This window comes from Pecten maximus, chromosome 2, assembly GCF_902652985.1.
Source record: "Pecten maximus chromosome 2, xPecMax1.1, whole genome shotgun sequence".
Classification (NCBI taxonomy): Eukaryota; Metazoa; Mollusca; class Bivalvia; order Pectinida; family Pectinidae; genus Pecten; species Pecten maximus.
The window spans coordinates 1,812,003-1,830,344 of record NC_047016.1 but is presented as its reverse complement, the minus strand read 5'-3'; the positions used below and the strand labels follow the sequence as shown (position 1 = coordinate 1,830,344).

Here is an 18,342-nt window from a genome sequence, read left to right as displayed (position 1 = left end):
TTTTCTACAATGATATCCACTTATATCAATTACAATTTCATCAAAAATTCAGCAGTGAACATCAAATAGTCAACATTTCTTTATTATAACTATGAAGTGTCCAAAGTTGTTAGATCAGAAGAAAACCGAGGACAAAAGAGAAAGTGACATTATGTGTTGTTTGTACTTACGGAGACATTCGTGTGCATTTAGCTCAGTGGCCCTTCCCCAGGGTCGATCATTGTGGGTTGGTAGACACTGGTCACAGTTAGGACCGGTGGTATTGTGGTGACAGTCACAGACAAGCTGAATATCTCCATCTACTTCCACCTTGTTACAGGCACTGGCATGGCCATTACACTTACACCTAGAACACACGTCATTAAAGATAAATCAGATAATCAAACTATAGGTTATCACAAGAACTACACGTAATCATATGTGTCCCTGTCCTGCTTTGTCAATATCATAAGCAGTTTACATGGGTACTCAAGGATATATTTTAAGAGACTAATGAAATTTGTTGATGTTCTTCCAGAAATTTGAGGTTCTTACCAAAAAAAACCAACAAATATCATAAAAATGTAAGCAAAGAGTGTAATGCATTCAGCTATACATTCTACGATACACCTATAACCCAAGTTTGGTTGCACAAAACCTTAATGGTGATTTTTTACCAAAGTCCAGAAATTTGAGATTTTATGCAGAAATCAATGAAATATTTCAGTGCAGTAGGCTCTACTACCTATGCTATATCCATAGTTGAGGTTTTGTTGGCCCAAATTTGTCAGAAACAGAGCTAAACACAACACCATAACATTGTTGACGCTGTCGGAAAAGCAATGCATATGTGTCACCTTTCTGACACCAGTCATAGGCGACACAAAAACAAAGGTCAGTACACAGGTCGGAGGTCACATTGACAATGTTAACACAGTAACCAGTTCACAGGTCGGAGGTCACATTGACAATGTTAACACAGTAACCAGTTCACAGGTCGGAGGTCACATTGACAATGTTAACACAGCAACCAGTTCACAGGTCGGAGGTCACATTGATAATGTTAACACAGTAACCAGTTCACAGGTCGGAGGTCACATTGACAATGTTAACACAGTAAACAGTTCACAGGTCGGAGGTCACATTGACAATGTTAACACAGTAACCAATTCACTCGTCAGTGGTCATAACCAGTTCACAGGTCAGAGGTCACTAGGACACCACAGTTATAAATAATATATAACCAGTTCACAGGTTAGAGGTCACATAGTAGCCAGGACATAGTGATCAGATATTTATTGTTTAGACTGATATCACACAGTTTACTATAGATGGTATGATATGGTAAACCACTGACTGTATATATATGTATAGTGTACCACTAAACACAAACCTGGCACCAACAGCACACAGTTTACTATAGATGGTATGATATGGTAAAACACTGACTGTATATATACGTATTGTGTACCACTAAACACAAACCTGGCACCAACAGCACACAGTTTACTATAGATGGTATGATATGGTAAAACACTGACTGTATATATATGTATAGTGTACCACTAAACACAAACCTGGCACCAACAGCACACAGTTTACTATAGATGGTATGATATGGTAAAACACTGACTGTATATATACGTATAGTGTACCACTAAACACAAACCTGGCACCAACAGCTAAGTCCGAGATTGCATAGAAGTAGGACTTGAGGACCTGGGGATCACCAAACACTTCATCTCCAAAGGTGTTCATCCGTGTCAACACGATCCTGATGTCTGAGGCTGTTACCCATTCCTACAATTTATAACAAATGTCTAATATATAAACCAGTCCGTCAACAATTTATTTAATTTTTTCACAAATACCAACTGCAAATGATTGCTTAACCAATGTCAGGTAGAGACAAAGAAATAACAATAGCTTTTTTTTATTTGCACAACTGACATTTTAATGTCATATTTACATGCGAGGCTTGGTCAGTATTAAATATGTTTTCAAATTAGTGAAAGGTAAAAGAGTACAAGAAATGTTCATGAAAATATTTGTTTCAAAGTTGGAAATGGGCTTTAGTTGCACCCAGACAATTATCATAAAAATGGATTATATACATATACAATACTTAATCATCTAACCCTTGATAACCAACAACAAAATGTATCATAGACTAGATTGGGTCTGGTCACTACCCTTGTGGGGACTCCCTAGAGATCTGGGTCTGGTCACTACCCTTGTGTGGACTCCCTAGATATCTGGGTCTGGTCACTACCCTTGTGTGGACTCCCTAGAGATCTGGGTCTGGTCACTATAGCTACCCTTGTGTGGACTCCCTAGAGATCTGGGTCTGGTCACTACCCTTGTGTGGACTCCCTAGAGATCTGGGTCTGGTCACTATAGCTACCCTTGTGGGGACTCTCCCTAGAGATCTGGCTCTGGTCACTACCCTTGTGTGGACTCCCTAGAGATCTGGGTCTGGTCACTATAGCTACACTTGTGGGGACTCTCCCTAGAGATCTGGGTCTGGTCACTACCCTTGTGGGGACTCCCTAGAGATCTGGGTCTGGTCACTATAGCTACCCATGTGGGGACTCCCTAGAGATCTGGGTCTGGTCACTATAGCTACCCTTGTGGGGACTCCCTAGAGATCTGGGTCTGGTCACTATAGCTACCCTTGTGGGGACTCCCTAGAGATCTGGGTCTGGTCACTACCCTTGTGGGGACTCCCTAGAGATCTGGGTCTGGTCACTACCCTTGAGGGGACTCCCTAGAGATCTGGGTCTGGTCACTACCCTTGTGGGGACTCCCTAGAGATCTGGGTCTGGTCACTATAGCTACCCTTGTGGGGACTCCCTAGAGATCTGGGTCTGGTCACTACCCTTGTGGGGACTCCCCAGAGATCTGGGTCTGGTCACTACCCTTGTGGGGACTCCCTAGAGATCTGGGTCTGGTCACTATAGCTACCCTTGTGTGGACTCCCTAGAGATCTGGGTCTGGTCACTACCCTTGTGTGGACTGCCCAGAGATCTGGGTCTTTAGGACAGTTCCCTCCCCCAACTTCCCAGGGGGATCAAGCTGACACATCCTGTCAGAGATAATCAGGATTTAATTGAAGCCACATGTTGCCTGCATCTTGGCTTATTGGGGGTCAGCTCAAAGGTCAAAACCACTGCTCCTTGGTTGTTGAACAGAACAGCAGTTTAACCTTTGAGCTGACCCCTAACTATATTCGCTACTGTGTTCTGGTATGAAGAAGAGGATATACTGGTTAGAATTAATGACACTGTACTAAGATGAAATTCTAATTATTTACCTATTTCTGGAGCTCTTTTAAGTATTTATAATGCCCGTGTATATAAGACTGATTGATTTTTAGGAATCAAGAATTCTTCGAATTCTTTTTAACCAATTAATTCTCCCTCCAAATCTAACTAAAACATATTCAGTATATAATACATATGTATATAAATATGATAAAGGATCCCCACAAGAACTGGACAATATATCTCTAGTACAGGGATGGAGTAAGGAGGGGAGGGGGGGGGGGGTCATCTCCAAGGTCAAATCTCTACTCCTGAGTGTGAAGTCCACAGTAGTGGAACTTCCGTGGTACTTAATTAACTGCTGAGTCAGAGATTTTACACTGATATTGAGGAACTATTTCTTACTGATGGTCACCCAGAATACACACTGTACCTCTAAAATCTAAACACTAGTCTGTTTTACTGATTAAACCTTGGTGGCTGTGTATATCTCATCAGTGATTTTAAATCAGCTGACAGCAGGCTCATTGCTGCTGTCAATTCAGACAAGCAATCTCAAACATCTGTGAGGGTGTTCATTGTCAAGGTTTACATAGGAGTTACAAGTACCAGTATATGTACTTAATCAGGCATAAAAAACTATAACAACTTTATACAACAGCCTACAATCCTACCACAGACTGAATCTGTCACACTGTGTCGTCACCACATAGTATTGTTTCGATTATATTATTTGGCACATGTTTTTGCCAAATATTCTCATGATCACCTTACATTACCAGATTTGTCACATACTTACCACCACCCAAGTGCCCTATATAATCTCATCAAATATCATTAGTGCTTTTTATTTTCTCACCAAACATTAAAGTCATAGAATCTAAGATATTGATGTGTAAAAAAGATGCCCAGTTTCCAGGGGAAAGACTCTCAGGTTTAATAATTGAATAAAAAATATGCTTTACAGTATTTCATTTTCAATAACATTATCTAATTGACAGGAAATTGATGACATTTTTCAGTCGAATTAAAATTGAAGCTGATTTTGTAATTATGCATGATGATATACCAGAAGCCAAGGGTTGACCTAAAATTGCCACTTAGACATGTTCATCATGCATAAATTCAGAGGCAGGGGCTAATCTAGGATTTGGGGAATACTACCTATTATAAAATTTAGGGGAAATGAAGGGGCCATAGAGTCTTGAATTATTCTTGAAATTTTAACATTTGACAGCTATTATTTGCTATAATTCTTACATATTTCATCAAAATTTGGGGGAGATCCCCTGTTTTGGAGAATTTTCCCCTGTTTTATAACATTTTTTCTTGTTGGGGAATTTGTTTTTATTCATTGGGGAAAACAACATCAGTGGGGAATACTACCTTATTTCGGTAGTAAAAATGGGCTAGATTAACCTCTGAGAGGTTATATATAATTACAATGTGTATAATTTACACTAAAATGTGCTTTATACAAATATGATCAGTGCTTGTCCTGAAATTAGGGATAAATATTTTCACTTGACTTATGATTTCTAAGAAATAACAAATAATCTAGTAAAACCTTAAATTGAGAAATACATATGACACTGTGTTTCTTCAGATACAGAAGTGTTCATGATATTATTGTGATTTCTCCTCTACTTAATGTATATGAAACACAGGAATGTTGGAAAGGGTACTCAGTTTTGAGATAATTATTATATTCTGTTCTACCTCCTGGGTGTCTAATGTATTTAAACAGAAAATTAAATAGGCATATGACAGCAAGGGAGCTTTGTCAACAACGAAATTGTCAAAAAGTCCAAACAATTTGGTCCTCTATCGCATGCTATGATCACAGAGACCTCATGGTTTTTGATAAGATTTTGCCTCACACTCACTAGGTGTGCATGTAAAGCTATTGGGTCGGTTCAAGTTCACATTAATGCAGGCAGAGTATCATTTGACTTTTGTTGTACTGATCATAAATTACCTACCGAGTTTCAACAGACAAACTTCAAATTTTTCTCCAAATATTCAAGGTTAAATGAAGTTTCACACATTTTTTAATTACACTTTGTATGTCATATCTATCAAAATATACCATGTTTTTGCTTAGATCTTCGATCCTATTTTTTTTAACCATTTTTTTTTTTTTTAAACATATACTTACCACTAACCAAAATTCCCTATAATAATTCTCATCAACCAAAATTCCCTATAATAATTCTCATCAAATATCATCAGTGCTTTTTATCACAGATTTATTCATCAAATATTAACTATATATATATATGATGTCTGTCACCAGCCATTACAAAGGTTTGCATCATTTACAGTTGATGGTCGGATTACATTTGTTGTAATGGAAACTTTTTGTATTGTGTACCGATGTACTGTTTTTATGATGTAATCTTCGGCTTTGTCTTTTTACCCTATAACCCTGTATACACCAAATATAACTGCTATTTCAAAGTTATCAAAACATTTTTACAGCTACTGAATGTAGTGCCCGATTTTCCCAGTAGCTTTCCAGGTCTCTGTGTACATGTGTTTTACATATACATCACAACGTGGAGGGACATCCTCAGTGACAACAATGGAGTCGAGTATTCTCACTCAAAATGCCAGAGGTCTCCTGATAATGTCAGGCTCTCGTCACATTTAAAATGTTATTCTCATGCCGACAAATGCCATCACAGTCCTGTAAAGCAAAGCCTGTACAAATATGTCAATTGTTATGCACTTTGCTTCATAAACAAAACATCTTTTATCAATAACGCAGGATATTAAATATACCTTGTATTTATAGATAATTTTGTGGTGACAGATTCCCACATTGAATTTTGTGCAAAAAAATTGTTTACTGTAATCATGTGAAGATTGTTTTAAAAACAAGAATCTTTTGACCTGTATCAGTACAAGTTGGAGGTATACGGAGCTCATCTAGGGTACATATATCCAATAAGGATAACAAGATCAAGTGAATTTGGTTTTAATTTTTCTTTTGCATTAAATTATCTGTTTATAAATTGCTTGTTAAATGTGTTTCTATGTTATATATATCATTATTGGTGTTTTAGTCAGTACAGGAAGAACTTTACCCAGAGTATTAATCAGATGTTGGTGGGGATCCTGGAATGTTGTCTCTGACATCAGGTACACCTGTAATATCGTGGTGTTACCATGTACCTCGACTGATGTCTACATACTACAGAGCCAATCTCCAGACAGACCAGCCACAACAGCAGCACCATAAAATACTGTCTGTCACAACCCATCAACAAGCACACACTAACTTTCTCACACCCCTTGTGTGTTTGATGGTATGTCTAGCACACCACAAGGTTTAGCTATGTGTACAAACTGTGACATCATCATGAAAACAATGTTGATATCTTTATGTAAAATATTCAGTTTTCTGCCGAGCCACACAATGTACATGTGTGATTCTACCCCCTCCCTGCCCTCCAAGATTGGCATTAGCACTGATAACAATGTTTGTTAGATTGTTTGAGTCGGGCACATTAATTCACATGGATATTATATCATTTTTAAACACATATTTTCACCTTACAAGTACTTTTTTTTTTTAGATTTTACTGTTAACACTTTCGTCACTGAATAAATTGCATGATGGGTATTCAGGCCCTGAGAAAATATGCACGCGACCTTTCCTGGCCTGAATTAATTTACGATTATTGACGGTACAATTTGACATTATTTTTAAAAGCACGTTTTTGACAGAAATGCGTTGCAGAATTGAGGATACAGACGCATATCAGTAAATATGATTATCGAGGATATATTACCGATCTAAAATGTGAACAAAATGCGGTCATGAAAGAAAAATATATCTGTGACTTGCCTGTCTTGCGTATAATTCAAGCGGAGAACACGAGACCAAATCTGGGAATGTGTACTTTCGTTTTGAAGCGCGATCAAAAGATGCATTCGTCATAGAAACAAGTAATCCATTATACTTAAAGAGATTGACACATTTAGCGATTGAAATGTGTATTTGGAAACCGTACTGAACTGCTTGAACAGTAGGCGGTAGCCATGCATTACTAACGGCAAATTCTCGATTTTGGTTGTTAGCCGCCATTTTGACGCGCGCAGTTCCAACTTCAAGAAGGATAACTCTCACCGCAAAGAGAATTTAGGAAGCAAAACACTGTTTGAAACAACTATGACAATATTCAAAATAAACGGGGAGAAAAGGAAAGAAAATAACACAATGAACAACACAGTGACTTTAGTGCTAAACGCTTGCACCATGGGAGGGTAGTCACATGCAAGCATGAAAGGCCAGCCTTTTTTCTTTTTTTTTTTTTCCATTTTTTTTCCCAAGTGCAACATTTTTTTTTTTTTTTTTTTTTAAATATTTTGATACTATGTTGCAGAAACTTTTTTTTTTTCATAATGAGGTTAATTTTTATATTCCTTGTTGGCAACTCAGCAGCTCAAGGAAAATGTGCTGTCAGAAATATAAAATGTTCCACAAAATGATTTTCATAATTACATTTGTGATATTCTTTTGGCAACTAAGTGACCCACGCGACTTAGCACCGCCAGAAATATCAAATGTTCCACAAGACAGTTTTCAGGGCTATCATTCCTAAAAATATTTCGCTTGTGAATGGTACACAGAGAAGCATGTGGGGAGGCAAAGATGTTTTCTGCAGTCTGTGCAACCAAATTTTGTTTGACTAGCCTTATCCTGCTGTCCACTCTTGCAACGCATATAACAAACATGACACCATGACCGAGATGGTAGTGTCCCAGGTAGATGGCGCTGTGTAAGGCGATCAGCCAAGGGCAGCAGAGATGGTCTTCCTTTCCTGGCACCAGAGGTGAATCCACCCACCAGTCCCTTTATGATGCTTTGGGTGAACTGCAGGAATGAGAGCTGCTGCTTTCCTTGTCCGGGAAGGTGGTGAGGACTTTGAAGAAACAGCTGATAAGCATTCAGCTTCATTATCTCCAGCAGACGAAAGAACACCTTCACTGTCCATTTCCTTGTTTTGTGGTTAAATGAATAATACTGAAGGTATTGATCCGCCTTGTCTACACCACCCATATGAGAAGTGTAGTCTGCAATCAGTTTTGGGCAAGGTACATTTTCCCTGGCAAAGGTACCATCTTCTTGCTTGATAATCCGTTGCACCTCTGTGGCAGTTTCGTCATGAATGGTGGAGAGTGCAGTGACACATTTTTTGTCTTTCCACACAACAGCTACAAGTGGGCCGTTTTGCCTGAAGGCCATATCACCCCTTTGTACAATACCATCTGGCCTTTTCTGCATGATATCCCTTGGTAAACCACGGCGGTTGGACCTTACCGTACCACAGGCATAGGTTTTCTCATTGAAAAGAGATGAGAGCAAGTCAGGGGATGTATAAAAGTTATCCATGTATACATGGTAGCCTTGACCCTGAATACCAGCCCCTTGTAAGCATTTCTTTACAACTCTGCTGGCTAGAGCTCCTTCTGCATGATGGTATCTTCCTACAATCAAATTTGTTATTAACACAACAGAAAATGTCATTATGTAATACCAATAGGGATTTCCCACTAGAGCTGTGATAGAGACAGCATTACAATTCAACCTTTATGGATATTTTATGAAGTTTTTCAGATATTCACATTTAGTACAACTCTGTATGAATATAATACAAGTAGGGGCAAAACTACCAGAATATTGTAATGCAAGTAGTTATTTCATGATCATATATATTTACCTGGATAAATATCAATATAGCTGACATAGCTACAGTCTGACTCGGCCAACACCCACACTTTCACACCCCATTTTTGGGGTTTGAGCCTCATGTACTGTTTGAAGTGTACTTTTCCTTTAAACGGAACCATACACTCGTCAACTGTCACACGCCTGCGTAGAACATATTCCTGTACAAAGTTCTCGTTCAGGTGAGAAACCAGTGTCCTGATCTTAAACAGGGGATCATAGGTTGGGCTATTCCGCTCCTGTTCTAAGTCATTGTCAGCAAAGTGTAAGTACCTGAGAATCTGGCTAAACCGATCCCTCGTCATGGTCCTAGCAAAGAGGGGTGTTTCTGAGTATGAATCAGTTGACCAATAAAGTTTTACTGAAGGTTTCCTTGTCACACCCATTGCCATACAAAGACCCAGGAAAGCTTTCATTTCAGCAGCACTAACATCCTTCCAGGGTTGTTTGTTCTGTTCCGGATTTGTGTCAATCTGCTGTTGGGCATACCGTCCGGTCTCCTCTAACAGTAGATCAATCAAAACCTGATCTAAAAACAATGCCAGGAAATCTATTGGCTCCTTGTCTGGTGGCATGGACCTTGTGGGTCCTGTGTTTCTCCTTGGTGTAAAAATGTGTGGCAGTCCTCTCTCAAAATAGTCAAAGCCGGCGTGCCATTCGTCTTGATCGTCTGCCGCTCCGCCGGGACCAAGCTCTACTTCTGCATCATCCACATCTGTTTCCACCTCGCTAACATCGCTAACAGCATCATCCCTAATGCCTTGGTGTCTCAACATCGCCAAGAAGTTATTTTCCGCGTCTTGAGCTTCTTCGGGATCAAATCCGTCGAAGTTCTCGCCATCTGAACTTTCAGTTTCCGAAGACATTTTTCAGATTTTGATAGAACGCATAATAACTACCATGACAACAAGGATCGCTACTTTATTGGTTAATATAATCATCTGACAAGTAACGAGAATGTAAAATTGATGTAAATGACACGTTCAAAATCTCTAAAAAAATCGCAAAATTAAACAAAAACACGAATTTGTTTCAATCGACTTTACTCACACGTCTTACACAGCCATCTTGGATATAATTTGGTCATGTGATCATGATCTGTGTTACTAAAATTAGATTACTCAGTCAGTCTGTTGTGGTTGTTACAATCCGAATTATTAGCTTGTTTTTATATAAATTATCAACAGAAACACAATGAAATACGCATATAAAACCACACATGTAGTTTTGGAACGATGTTTTTGAAAAACGGTAGAGATCCAATCATAACAGCTAGCGAGGTGGCAGACACTGTTTATTTTCCGCGCCGGTGACGTGATGCACTATTGATTCATACATATTACCATACGTATCTTAGTTTCAGTGTTTTAAATTCATCAACATGTTGACCAAGTGTATAAAAAGTCAATTATTAATACATATGGCAAATCATCATTAATAAGCTCAGCTTTATTACACGGGATAAAACAGTGGTTTAGTAATATTTTTCCGGGAATCGGTCGTTTACTTGCTCCCGTCAGACCGGAAGTTCTTGTGAGCAGAAGTTTAAAACAAGTACGTTATACGTAAGATTTAGGCATTTTAAGTCGTATTGCGTATTGTCAGTTTCATTATTTATTGTTAAACATAATCTTATTCACGTAAGGATGAGTTATGATTATTTACGTCGCTGTATCATCACTTCAAAAAATGCAGAAAAAAATCTACTTCCGTGATGCATTAATGCATCATTCGGCCCCGGCACGGTGATGCATTAATGCATCATTCGGCCCCGGCCCGGTGATGCATTAATGCATCATCAGGGCTTAAAGGGTTAATGAGTGCTAATTCACATTTCTGTTGAAATTTGATGATTTTATTCAATAACCAAGTGTAAAATTTTGCCAAACTTACATTTTGCATTGACATGTATTTGATCTAGAGCAGGAAAATTAACATGGATTTGATGAAAGATGAAAATGGGTAAAGACTATCTATGAAACCAAGAAATCTTCTAATCAACATAATACCAAATTAGAGAATGTCAATGCGAGTCCCTTACCCTGGGACAATACCATGTACCAGCCAACCAGTTAACCAAGAGCTGTAGGACCACCGAGTTCATGCTAGATTACAGAATATCAATGCAAGAAAAAACCCCGGTCTGAATGCAAAGGGTCAGTAGATTTAGTCTGTGGTCAAGTAAATATTGGTTACATTTACCCGATTAGCATGTGAAAAATGTTCGCCAAATTTTTACATTTTTTTTTTTTTTACGTTATTTGCACCACCATTTTTCTCCTTTGTACTTTTGAACCCAAACTTGCACAAAGCCCAGTGATGCTGACATTGTTTCCCCTGCCCTGGTCCCTCACTCAGGAACCATACTATGTAGCCTACCAGTTAACCGAGACCTGTAATTATATATATATAAGCATATGGAACCTTAGAGTTCAATGACCTGAACCCATTTACATGTACATAAAGTAGTTCACATGTACACTTAATAATCTATACCTAATTTCACATGGTATGAGCATGACAGGGTGCAAAACTTTTTTTAAGGGTTTCCAGACGGGGAAAAAAAAAAGTCTTTTCCTCCTTTGTCTTACAAAACTTCATGATACCATACCTAACAGATTTTAACCAGACATGTCACATGTTCAGGTGGTCAGACAGTTTGGCACACATTGGGCACATATCAACAGTAAGATTTATTTTTTAATTTAAACTTTGGAAATACCAGATATTAATACAAAATGTACTTGTTAAATGGTTAAATGCATCTTCCTGGCCGGTCACCTGGTCTACATAACAGGTGTTAGCCAGCCCACCACATACTCCCCTATCTCCCCCTACATCGGTCACTGAAGTGAGGTCAACTAGTTCTCCCCAGGACCAGGTTTGTTTGATATCTAAAGCATGTCAAGTCCCACTTCAACCCTCCTTAACAGCTCATCCAGGGTGAAAGTGTGTGTATACAAACAGCAGAGACTTTAACCACAAAGAGCTCTGTATTTTACCACAGAGGAGCCTGTATCAGAGTGTCAGTACCAGACTGTAGAAGACCTGTATTTTACCAGAGGGGCCCTGTATCACAGTGTGAGTACCAGTACTGGCTAGGTACCATTAGATCTGTGGTCAATCAACAGGAAGCTGACCAAATAGCATACACTAGAGTCTCCTCCAACTTTGTGTGAAGCATATTAACTGTATACAGCTGGACTGGGCCGACTCCCCACAGAGACTGACAGACACCAGACTCCCAGGCTCTATCTACAGTCATCTATGTGTTACTCTGTATTCTGGGTCACTTATAAATCTTCAAAATATTTCACAATAGAGGAAGTGGCTCTGTTCTATCTGAAGGTGTTCCCCATTTTTCATTAATTCGATGCAGCTGTGGTCTGAAGTATCCACACAGAACTGTTATAAGTACTGTGTAGTACCAACACACAGCTCATAGATGTACCAGCAGGTCTAAAATCTGTGTTTGAAACATTCAGCAGTATCGCAGTAGGTTTAAACGATTGGTCAAATCACTGGAATCAGGGATAGTCTATTAACAATGCCAACCATATGCATACATTCACTGACTAGAAAACATGAATAAAGAATATTATAATATATACCTGTAATATTGTACAAATCTGGTCTAAAGTACAAACCTCAAAGCATTATAATACCATGACATATCACACTGCTGATACCAATATCTTTGTTCATCAGATTAGTGATATCAGTATTACTTGATATGACAATGTGCTTTGTGTACCTTATATTAACACTCTTATAAACCTTACCAACTGTGATATCATCTGTAGCGAATGTACTACAGCTGTGCAAGCAAATCCTCCATCCTTATTTAATCCTGCTAAGTGGGAGATCAATTAAGACACAATTTTTTCTATGTCAACATACATATCATGCATGTTATTTCCTAACAATCTCTGTGTACGATTGCACTTACCAAAGTGGCTATATATATACAGTAGTTAAGCGAGATCTAGAGAAATGTTCAACATTTACTATAAATAGATTTATTGATGGACCAGTAGGTTTATTCAGATCTGACCTTGGGTGTCTATGCCTCTAATGACAGTAATGTGATCTCAGGCCAAGAACCCTGATCAAAACTCGAGACTTACACAAGTTCCATGAATCTTGCCATTCAACCTGGTTTGCTGTGTTTAATTTAGATTAAAAAGTTATAACTTTAGACTTGCACAAGTCGCTCTAGATTTTACCATTACTCCTGGATTACATTGATGGACACAGGAAAAGTTTATCAATCTCTTTGGTTTTTGTTTGTTGAGGAACTTGTGTACTTCAGCTGTATTTCACCACAAATATCACAGATCACTGCAGATGATTTAATTACAGGACAAGATAACAAGTGTTCCAGATGTATGCGATCAAGACCCTAAATTACTTGTCTTCTAACAATCAGAAATGATTCGTATCAACAATCAGAAATGATTCATATCATTTACCTGCAATTTTGGACTTTCTTCGAACTCAAAAGCACCTGGCCTGCCCTCCAATGTACTGAAAGGGACACTGGCCCTGGTGAGGGGGGAAATGTCACTGTAATAATCGGTACAAATGGCCTGGTCCTCATTCTCATACGTGATCACAGCCTTGCGTGGTAGGTTGTATGTACTGCGACAGGATGCACTATAAAACTGGTATGGGATCCAGTCACTGTCCTTAGAGGTACGCTTGTAAATTGCAAAACTCTCTGGACGTGGGGAGTGGAAACGCAGCCTCACATAGGTGATATCGTAGGCTTTTTCTGTAAAGAAAATACAAACAAAACACGTTCAAAAACAAAAGCTAGAAAATGTTTTATAAGACAGGAATGTCCCAGCTCCTATATACAACAGTGTCAATGTCTGAGAAATACTGACCCTGACCTTGGAAAGATATTCTCATATATACATGGCATTCTCATACATAACCTTTCTATATATAAATACACATTATATTGATTAAAACCATAATGGAAATAGGTTCTCAGTTTACCTGTTCATAATTAATTAGGTCATTAGATTTTATGATGCAATAATATTATGCTAATGTGTAAGCTTTTTATACATTTATCATAACATTAACAACACCAGACACAACAATCTATTACAAAGGTGCACCTTGGCACTGGTCCATCCAGGTGTTATAGCAGTAATACTGAGGGTATGGGAGTCACAATAGCCAGGTAACATATTAGGTATAAATGAGATAAAGTCAATGATTACAGTATACCCCACAGACCTGTAATATCATGATCATCTCTAATGTAAAACTTTAATTCTGTAAAGATGTTTTTAATTTTAATGCATATAGCAGATTATACATTAATGTATGAAAGGTAAAATAGAACAAATGTTTTATTAACACTACATATAAACAATAGTTATATAATTATAAGCAATAGTAATAAGAGTCTTGTTCAATTTTTAGCATACATATATATATGTTAGCTTCATGTGTCCAGTGTTATCTGAAAACACATACACTCCCATGTCTAAACCACTCCATGTCTAAACCACTCAATGTCTAAACCACTCATGTCTACCTAGATCTTAAACCACTCCATGTCTACCTAGATCTTAAACCACTCCATGTCTACCTAGATCTCAAACCACTCTGGATCCATGTCTCTGATTTCCTCACTTCCAACACTTGAACCAGTGCCCAAGTCTGACATATACCATCAGAGCTGTGACAAGCTGACAATGTACCATATACATGTACGGTTGTACATGTGGATGGATATTCCACACACCTATAATTGTGTCAGTGTACAGTCCTGTACATGTGGATGGATATTCCACACACTTATAATTGTGTCAGTGTACAGTCCTGTACATGTGGTTGGATATTCCACACACCTATAAGTGTGTCAGTGTACAGTCCTGTACATGTGGATAGTTATTCCACACCTATAAGTGTGTCAGTGTACAGTCTTGTACATGTGGATGGATATTCCACACACCTATAATTGTGTCAGTGTACAGTCCTGTACATGTGGATGGATATTCCACACCTATAATCGTGTCAGTGTACAGTCCTGTACATGTGGATGGATATCTTCCACACACCTACAATTGTGTCAGTGTGGTACAGTCCGTAAGAAATTAATCACCTACTAGGCTACTACAACAAGGAGTATTATTTAAGACCATAATAACAATTTATTTCATTTGAATTGATCTCATTCCTAAATCCAGAATCTTACAGATACATGTACAGTAGCAAGACATACTACATGTTTAGTAATAGCCTGGCCATGGTCTACCCAGAAATGACCACACCTTCTTCAAAAACAGATATAATTGTACATGTACACAGACGGCAGCTGTAGCCATCAGTATGTGTGGTGAGTATTTACATAAAGGATTAGGCTGCTGCCTGGCTGCCAGTATCCTCAAACTCTTGGGAGAGGCAGACTGGAACTCCTGGACTGGTCACACTCATAATCAGCTATATATATAAGCCTAGTTATATTTATAGATCTACTTGGTCAGTGCCTACAGCTGGGCCTCTATCATCTTAATTTTCATTGTGTATATATGTAATTAACTCTCTTGTAGACAATCTGGAGATGCAGGAAATGAAAGAATATATACCTATACTTATTGTAAAATGTAGTCATTTGCTGAAATAAGATCCTATATATATGTACTCAATTTATATTATTTTAAATACACATTTTTTTTTAATTCACAAACTTATAATAATTGCATTCATTTACATTTAATCAATAAAATGAAAAAAAAAAATCTGAAAATTTAAACACTTACTTCTGTTGTAAACAAGACTAACATTTTAATTAATGTTCTGACATAATGGCATTAATGGCTTAAAGCTGATGAATCGGCCGACTTACCACAATCACACGATCATACATAGTATATGGTGACACATCGCCTGATCTGGTACGAGGACATTTAAAATGAACACACCTGTTGTAGTCTGTAGTAATTACACAGGTGAATGTGGTACCTCGTATGTACACCTGTCAACATAATCGTAAGGTTTTTCCTTTGTCAGTTTGTGTGTTTGTTTATTCAAGATTTATCATAAATTTCACATTTTTTATTAATTCTCATAAAATAAATAGATATTCAAAGAGGAGTTCCATGTTTCACTTAAATTCAATGTTCTTTTTATCACCTATCCCTTTATCACTATATAATGTTCCTTCCTCATGTAGACAAGGTACAAGAGCTTGAGGGTTACAATGACAAGCCAATATATATATATATGAAGCCATATCCCCCACCAGGCATCACATATATAATATAGGTAACACCTTTTATAGAGTGACCTACTGTGGACACTAAATGCTCAAGGCATATTTCAATCTGATTTCATTTCCATATAAATAGCTCTTTCTTCCAATTTCTCTTTATATTATACCTTTAAAATCAAATATGTCAGGTAGAATATAAACATAAAAGAATTGCTGGTCTGGGTTTATCTATATATGCTGGCCACCCTAAAGTTTACTGTATATAGTGAATACAATGGCAGTTACAGGGGTCAGTTCAATTTATAGAGCAGTGTATGTACATGTTGATGTTGGGAGAAATATGTCTATAAAGGGCTATAGCTAGACTACATCAGCATCCAGTGTACCAGGCAATACATTATTACAGGTTCTGATCTTCCTCAGCTCTCTGTCCATACTGGTGGTCTACCCATATACCTATCGCTACAATTAAATGTCAGCTTCCTCTTATCTGTTCCTTATTCATATACTGGACATATCTACAGATGTATCTATGATGGCAATTACTAAATAGTTGTAAACTACCTTTATGTTTGTAGTACTGGACATATCTACAGAATAGTACTGTTACAATTATCATGTTTGTAGTATACGTACTGGACATATCTACAGAATAGTACTGTTACAATTATCATCAGACATTTCAACATGACCTTTGTCAGTTGTGGTAAGTGCCCAGTCTGTCAGTGGAAACTGGCCATGGTGTTTCAGTGAATGGTAGTGGGCATGAATGACCAACTTATCTGGCCTACTACACTGGTGTAGTTGTGTTTTCTGGTGGGCCGAGACATGTATAAACACCCCCATTAGTAGTGTGGGAGAAAAATCATCTGATCCATCACCTGATATTCCGGTCATTTACATACAGTCTGGGCTCTGTAGTAAATCTGCTGTATACCCACCTGTTTTACCAGGTTTAGTAATCTAAAATGTAGGCCAGTCTTCTTACAGGAGCAAGAAAAATATATCTAGTTTAACTTTAATGTAATGATCTAGAAAAAATCAAATCAAGAGCTGATAATGTTGATTCTTGAATGTGATGATCTGGTGTTTTGTAATTTACTATCTCTACTTAATACTCTTCATACTTAAATCAGGCGATAACTCCTATAATTACAATATAATTCCACAACAAATACCAATCAACCAGGTTTGTGTTCTCTACTAGGTATTAAAGCCTACCCATCCCAAACCACACCTACAAGGTAATAAAGATGTTCTATAGTGTTGACCTATATGTAGTCTAGATCTCTGGTCAGTACTTATCATTCAACATTGTGATAGTGTCCATTGCCTCACCCAATCATCTCCCACTATACAACACCAGGATTATATACATGTGAAAGACCACACCTTACACCTGTAAGTGTGAGGTACATGTACACTGTGTCAGTGGGACATATATATATATATATATATACATGACCTGGTCGGCTGACCTTATTATAAACACACTGGGTGTTGTCCTAGGTAATGACAGGTCAGGTGGCTATAACTTCAACCTTTTGTTTACAAATATTATACAATATTATATATATCTTCATGAAATTTTAGAGTACTTAACTAGCTATCAATGCTTACTGTTTAAGTGGTTTCAATAAATATGTAACAGATTGAATCATTATAATTTAGATTTTAATTCAATACTATGGAGATTTTGTGAAAGAAACACAACATCTATGCTGATTCATCATTATTAATATTATGTTACTCATATTCCATTAAATCTGAGGTGAATCTAAGTTATACATACACCTTATATTATAAGAGCATGAATTTCTCCCAAGATTACTGGGATACACGTTCTATTGTTGGACTAGTATAATAATACACCAGAGAGCCCTCCAAGATGTCTATCAGCAGTTCCAGTACAGACCTGACCTACATATAAATGGCTAATAAGTAAAGTTTTATGTTACAACATTCACAAATTCTGGATTACAGGAAACTTAACCTACCAGTTTCAGGTAAAATCTAACCCAGAAGTTTCAGGTTTATTCATCTTACTATAAATGTATGAATTATAACTATAGATGTCCATCATATTAATTACATTATACTGAAAAGGTCCCAGATACAATAAATTATCC

The 18,342-nt window shown here is 37.6% G+C and overlaps 1 protein-coding gene across 2 annotated transcripts in view; it reads right to left on the bottom strand.

Moving 5' to 3' along the window:
* LOC117344564 (laminin subunit gamma-1-like) overlaps positions 1 to 18,342 on the bottom strand; it is a 47,346-nt gene that overhangs the window by 26,166 nt on the left and 2,838 nt on the right. For both annotated transcript variants that reach the window (XM_033907360.1, XM_033907365.1), the window contains exons 2-4: positions 13,452 to 13,753; positions 1,649 to 1,779; positions 171 to 346 (exon numbers count right to left, since the gene is read on the bottom strand). In XM_033907360.1, the coding sequence (XP_033763251.1) occupies positions 171 to 346; positions 1,649 to 1,779; positions 13,452 to 13,753 (609 nt within the window). The remainder of the gene's footprint in view (positions 1 to 170; positions 347 to 1,648; positions 1,780 to 13,451; positions 13,754 to 18,342) is intronic.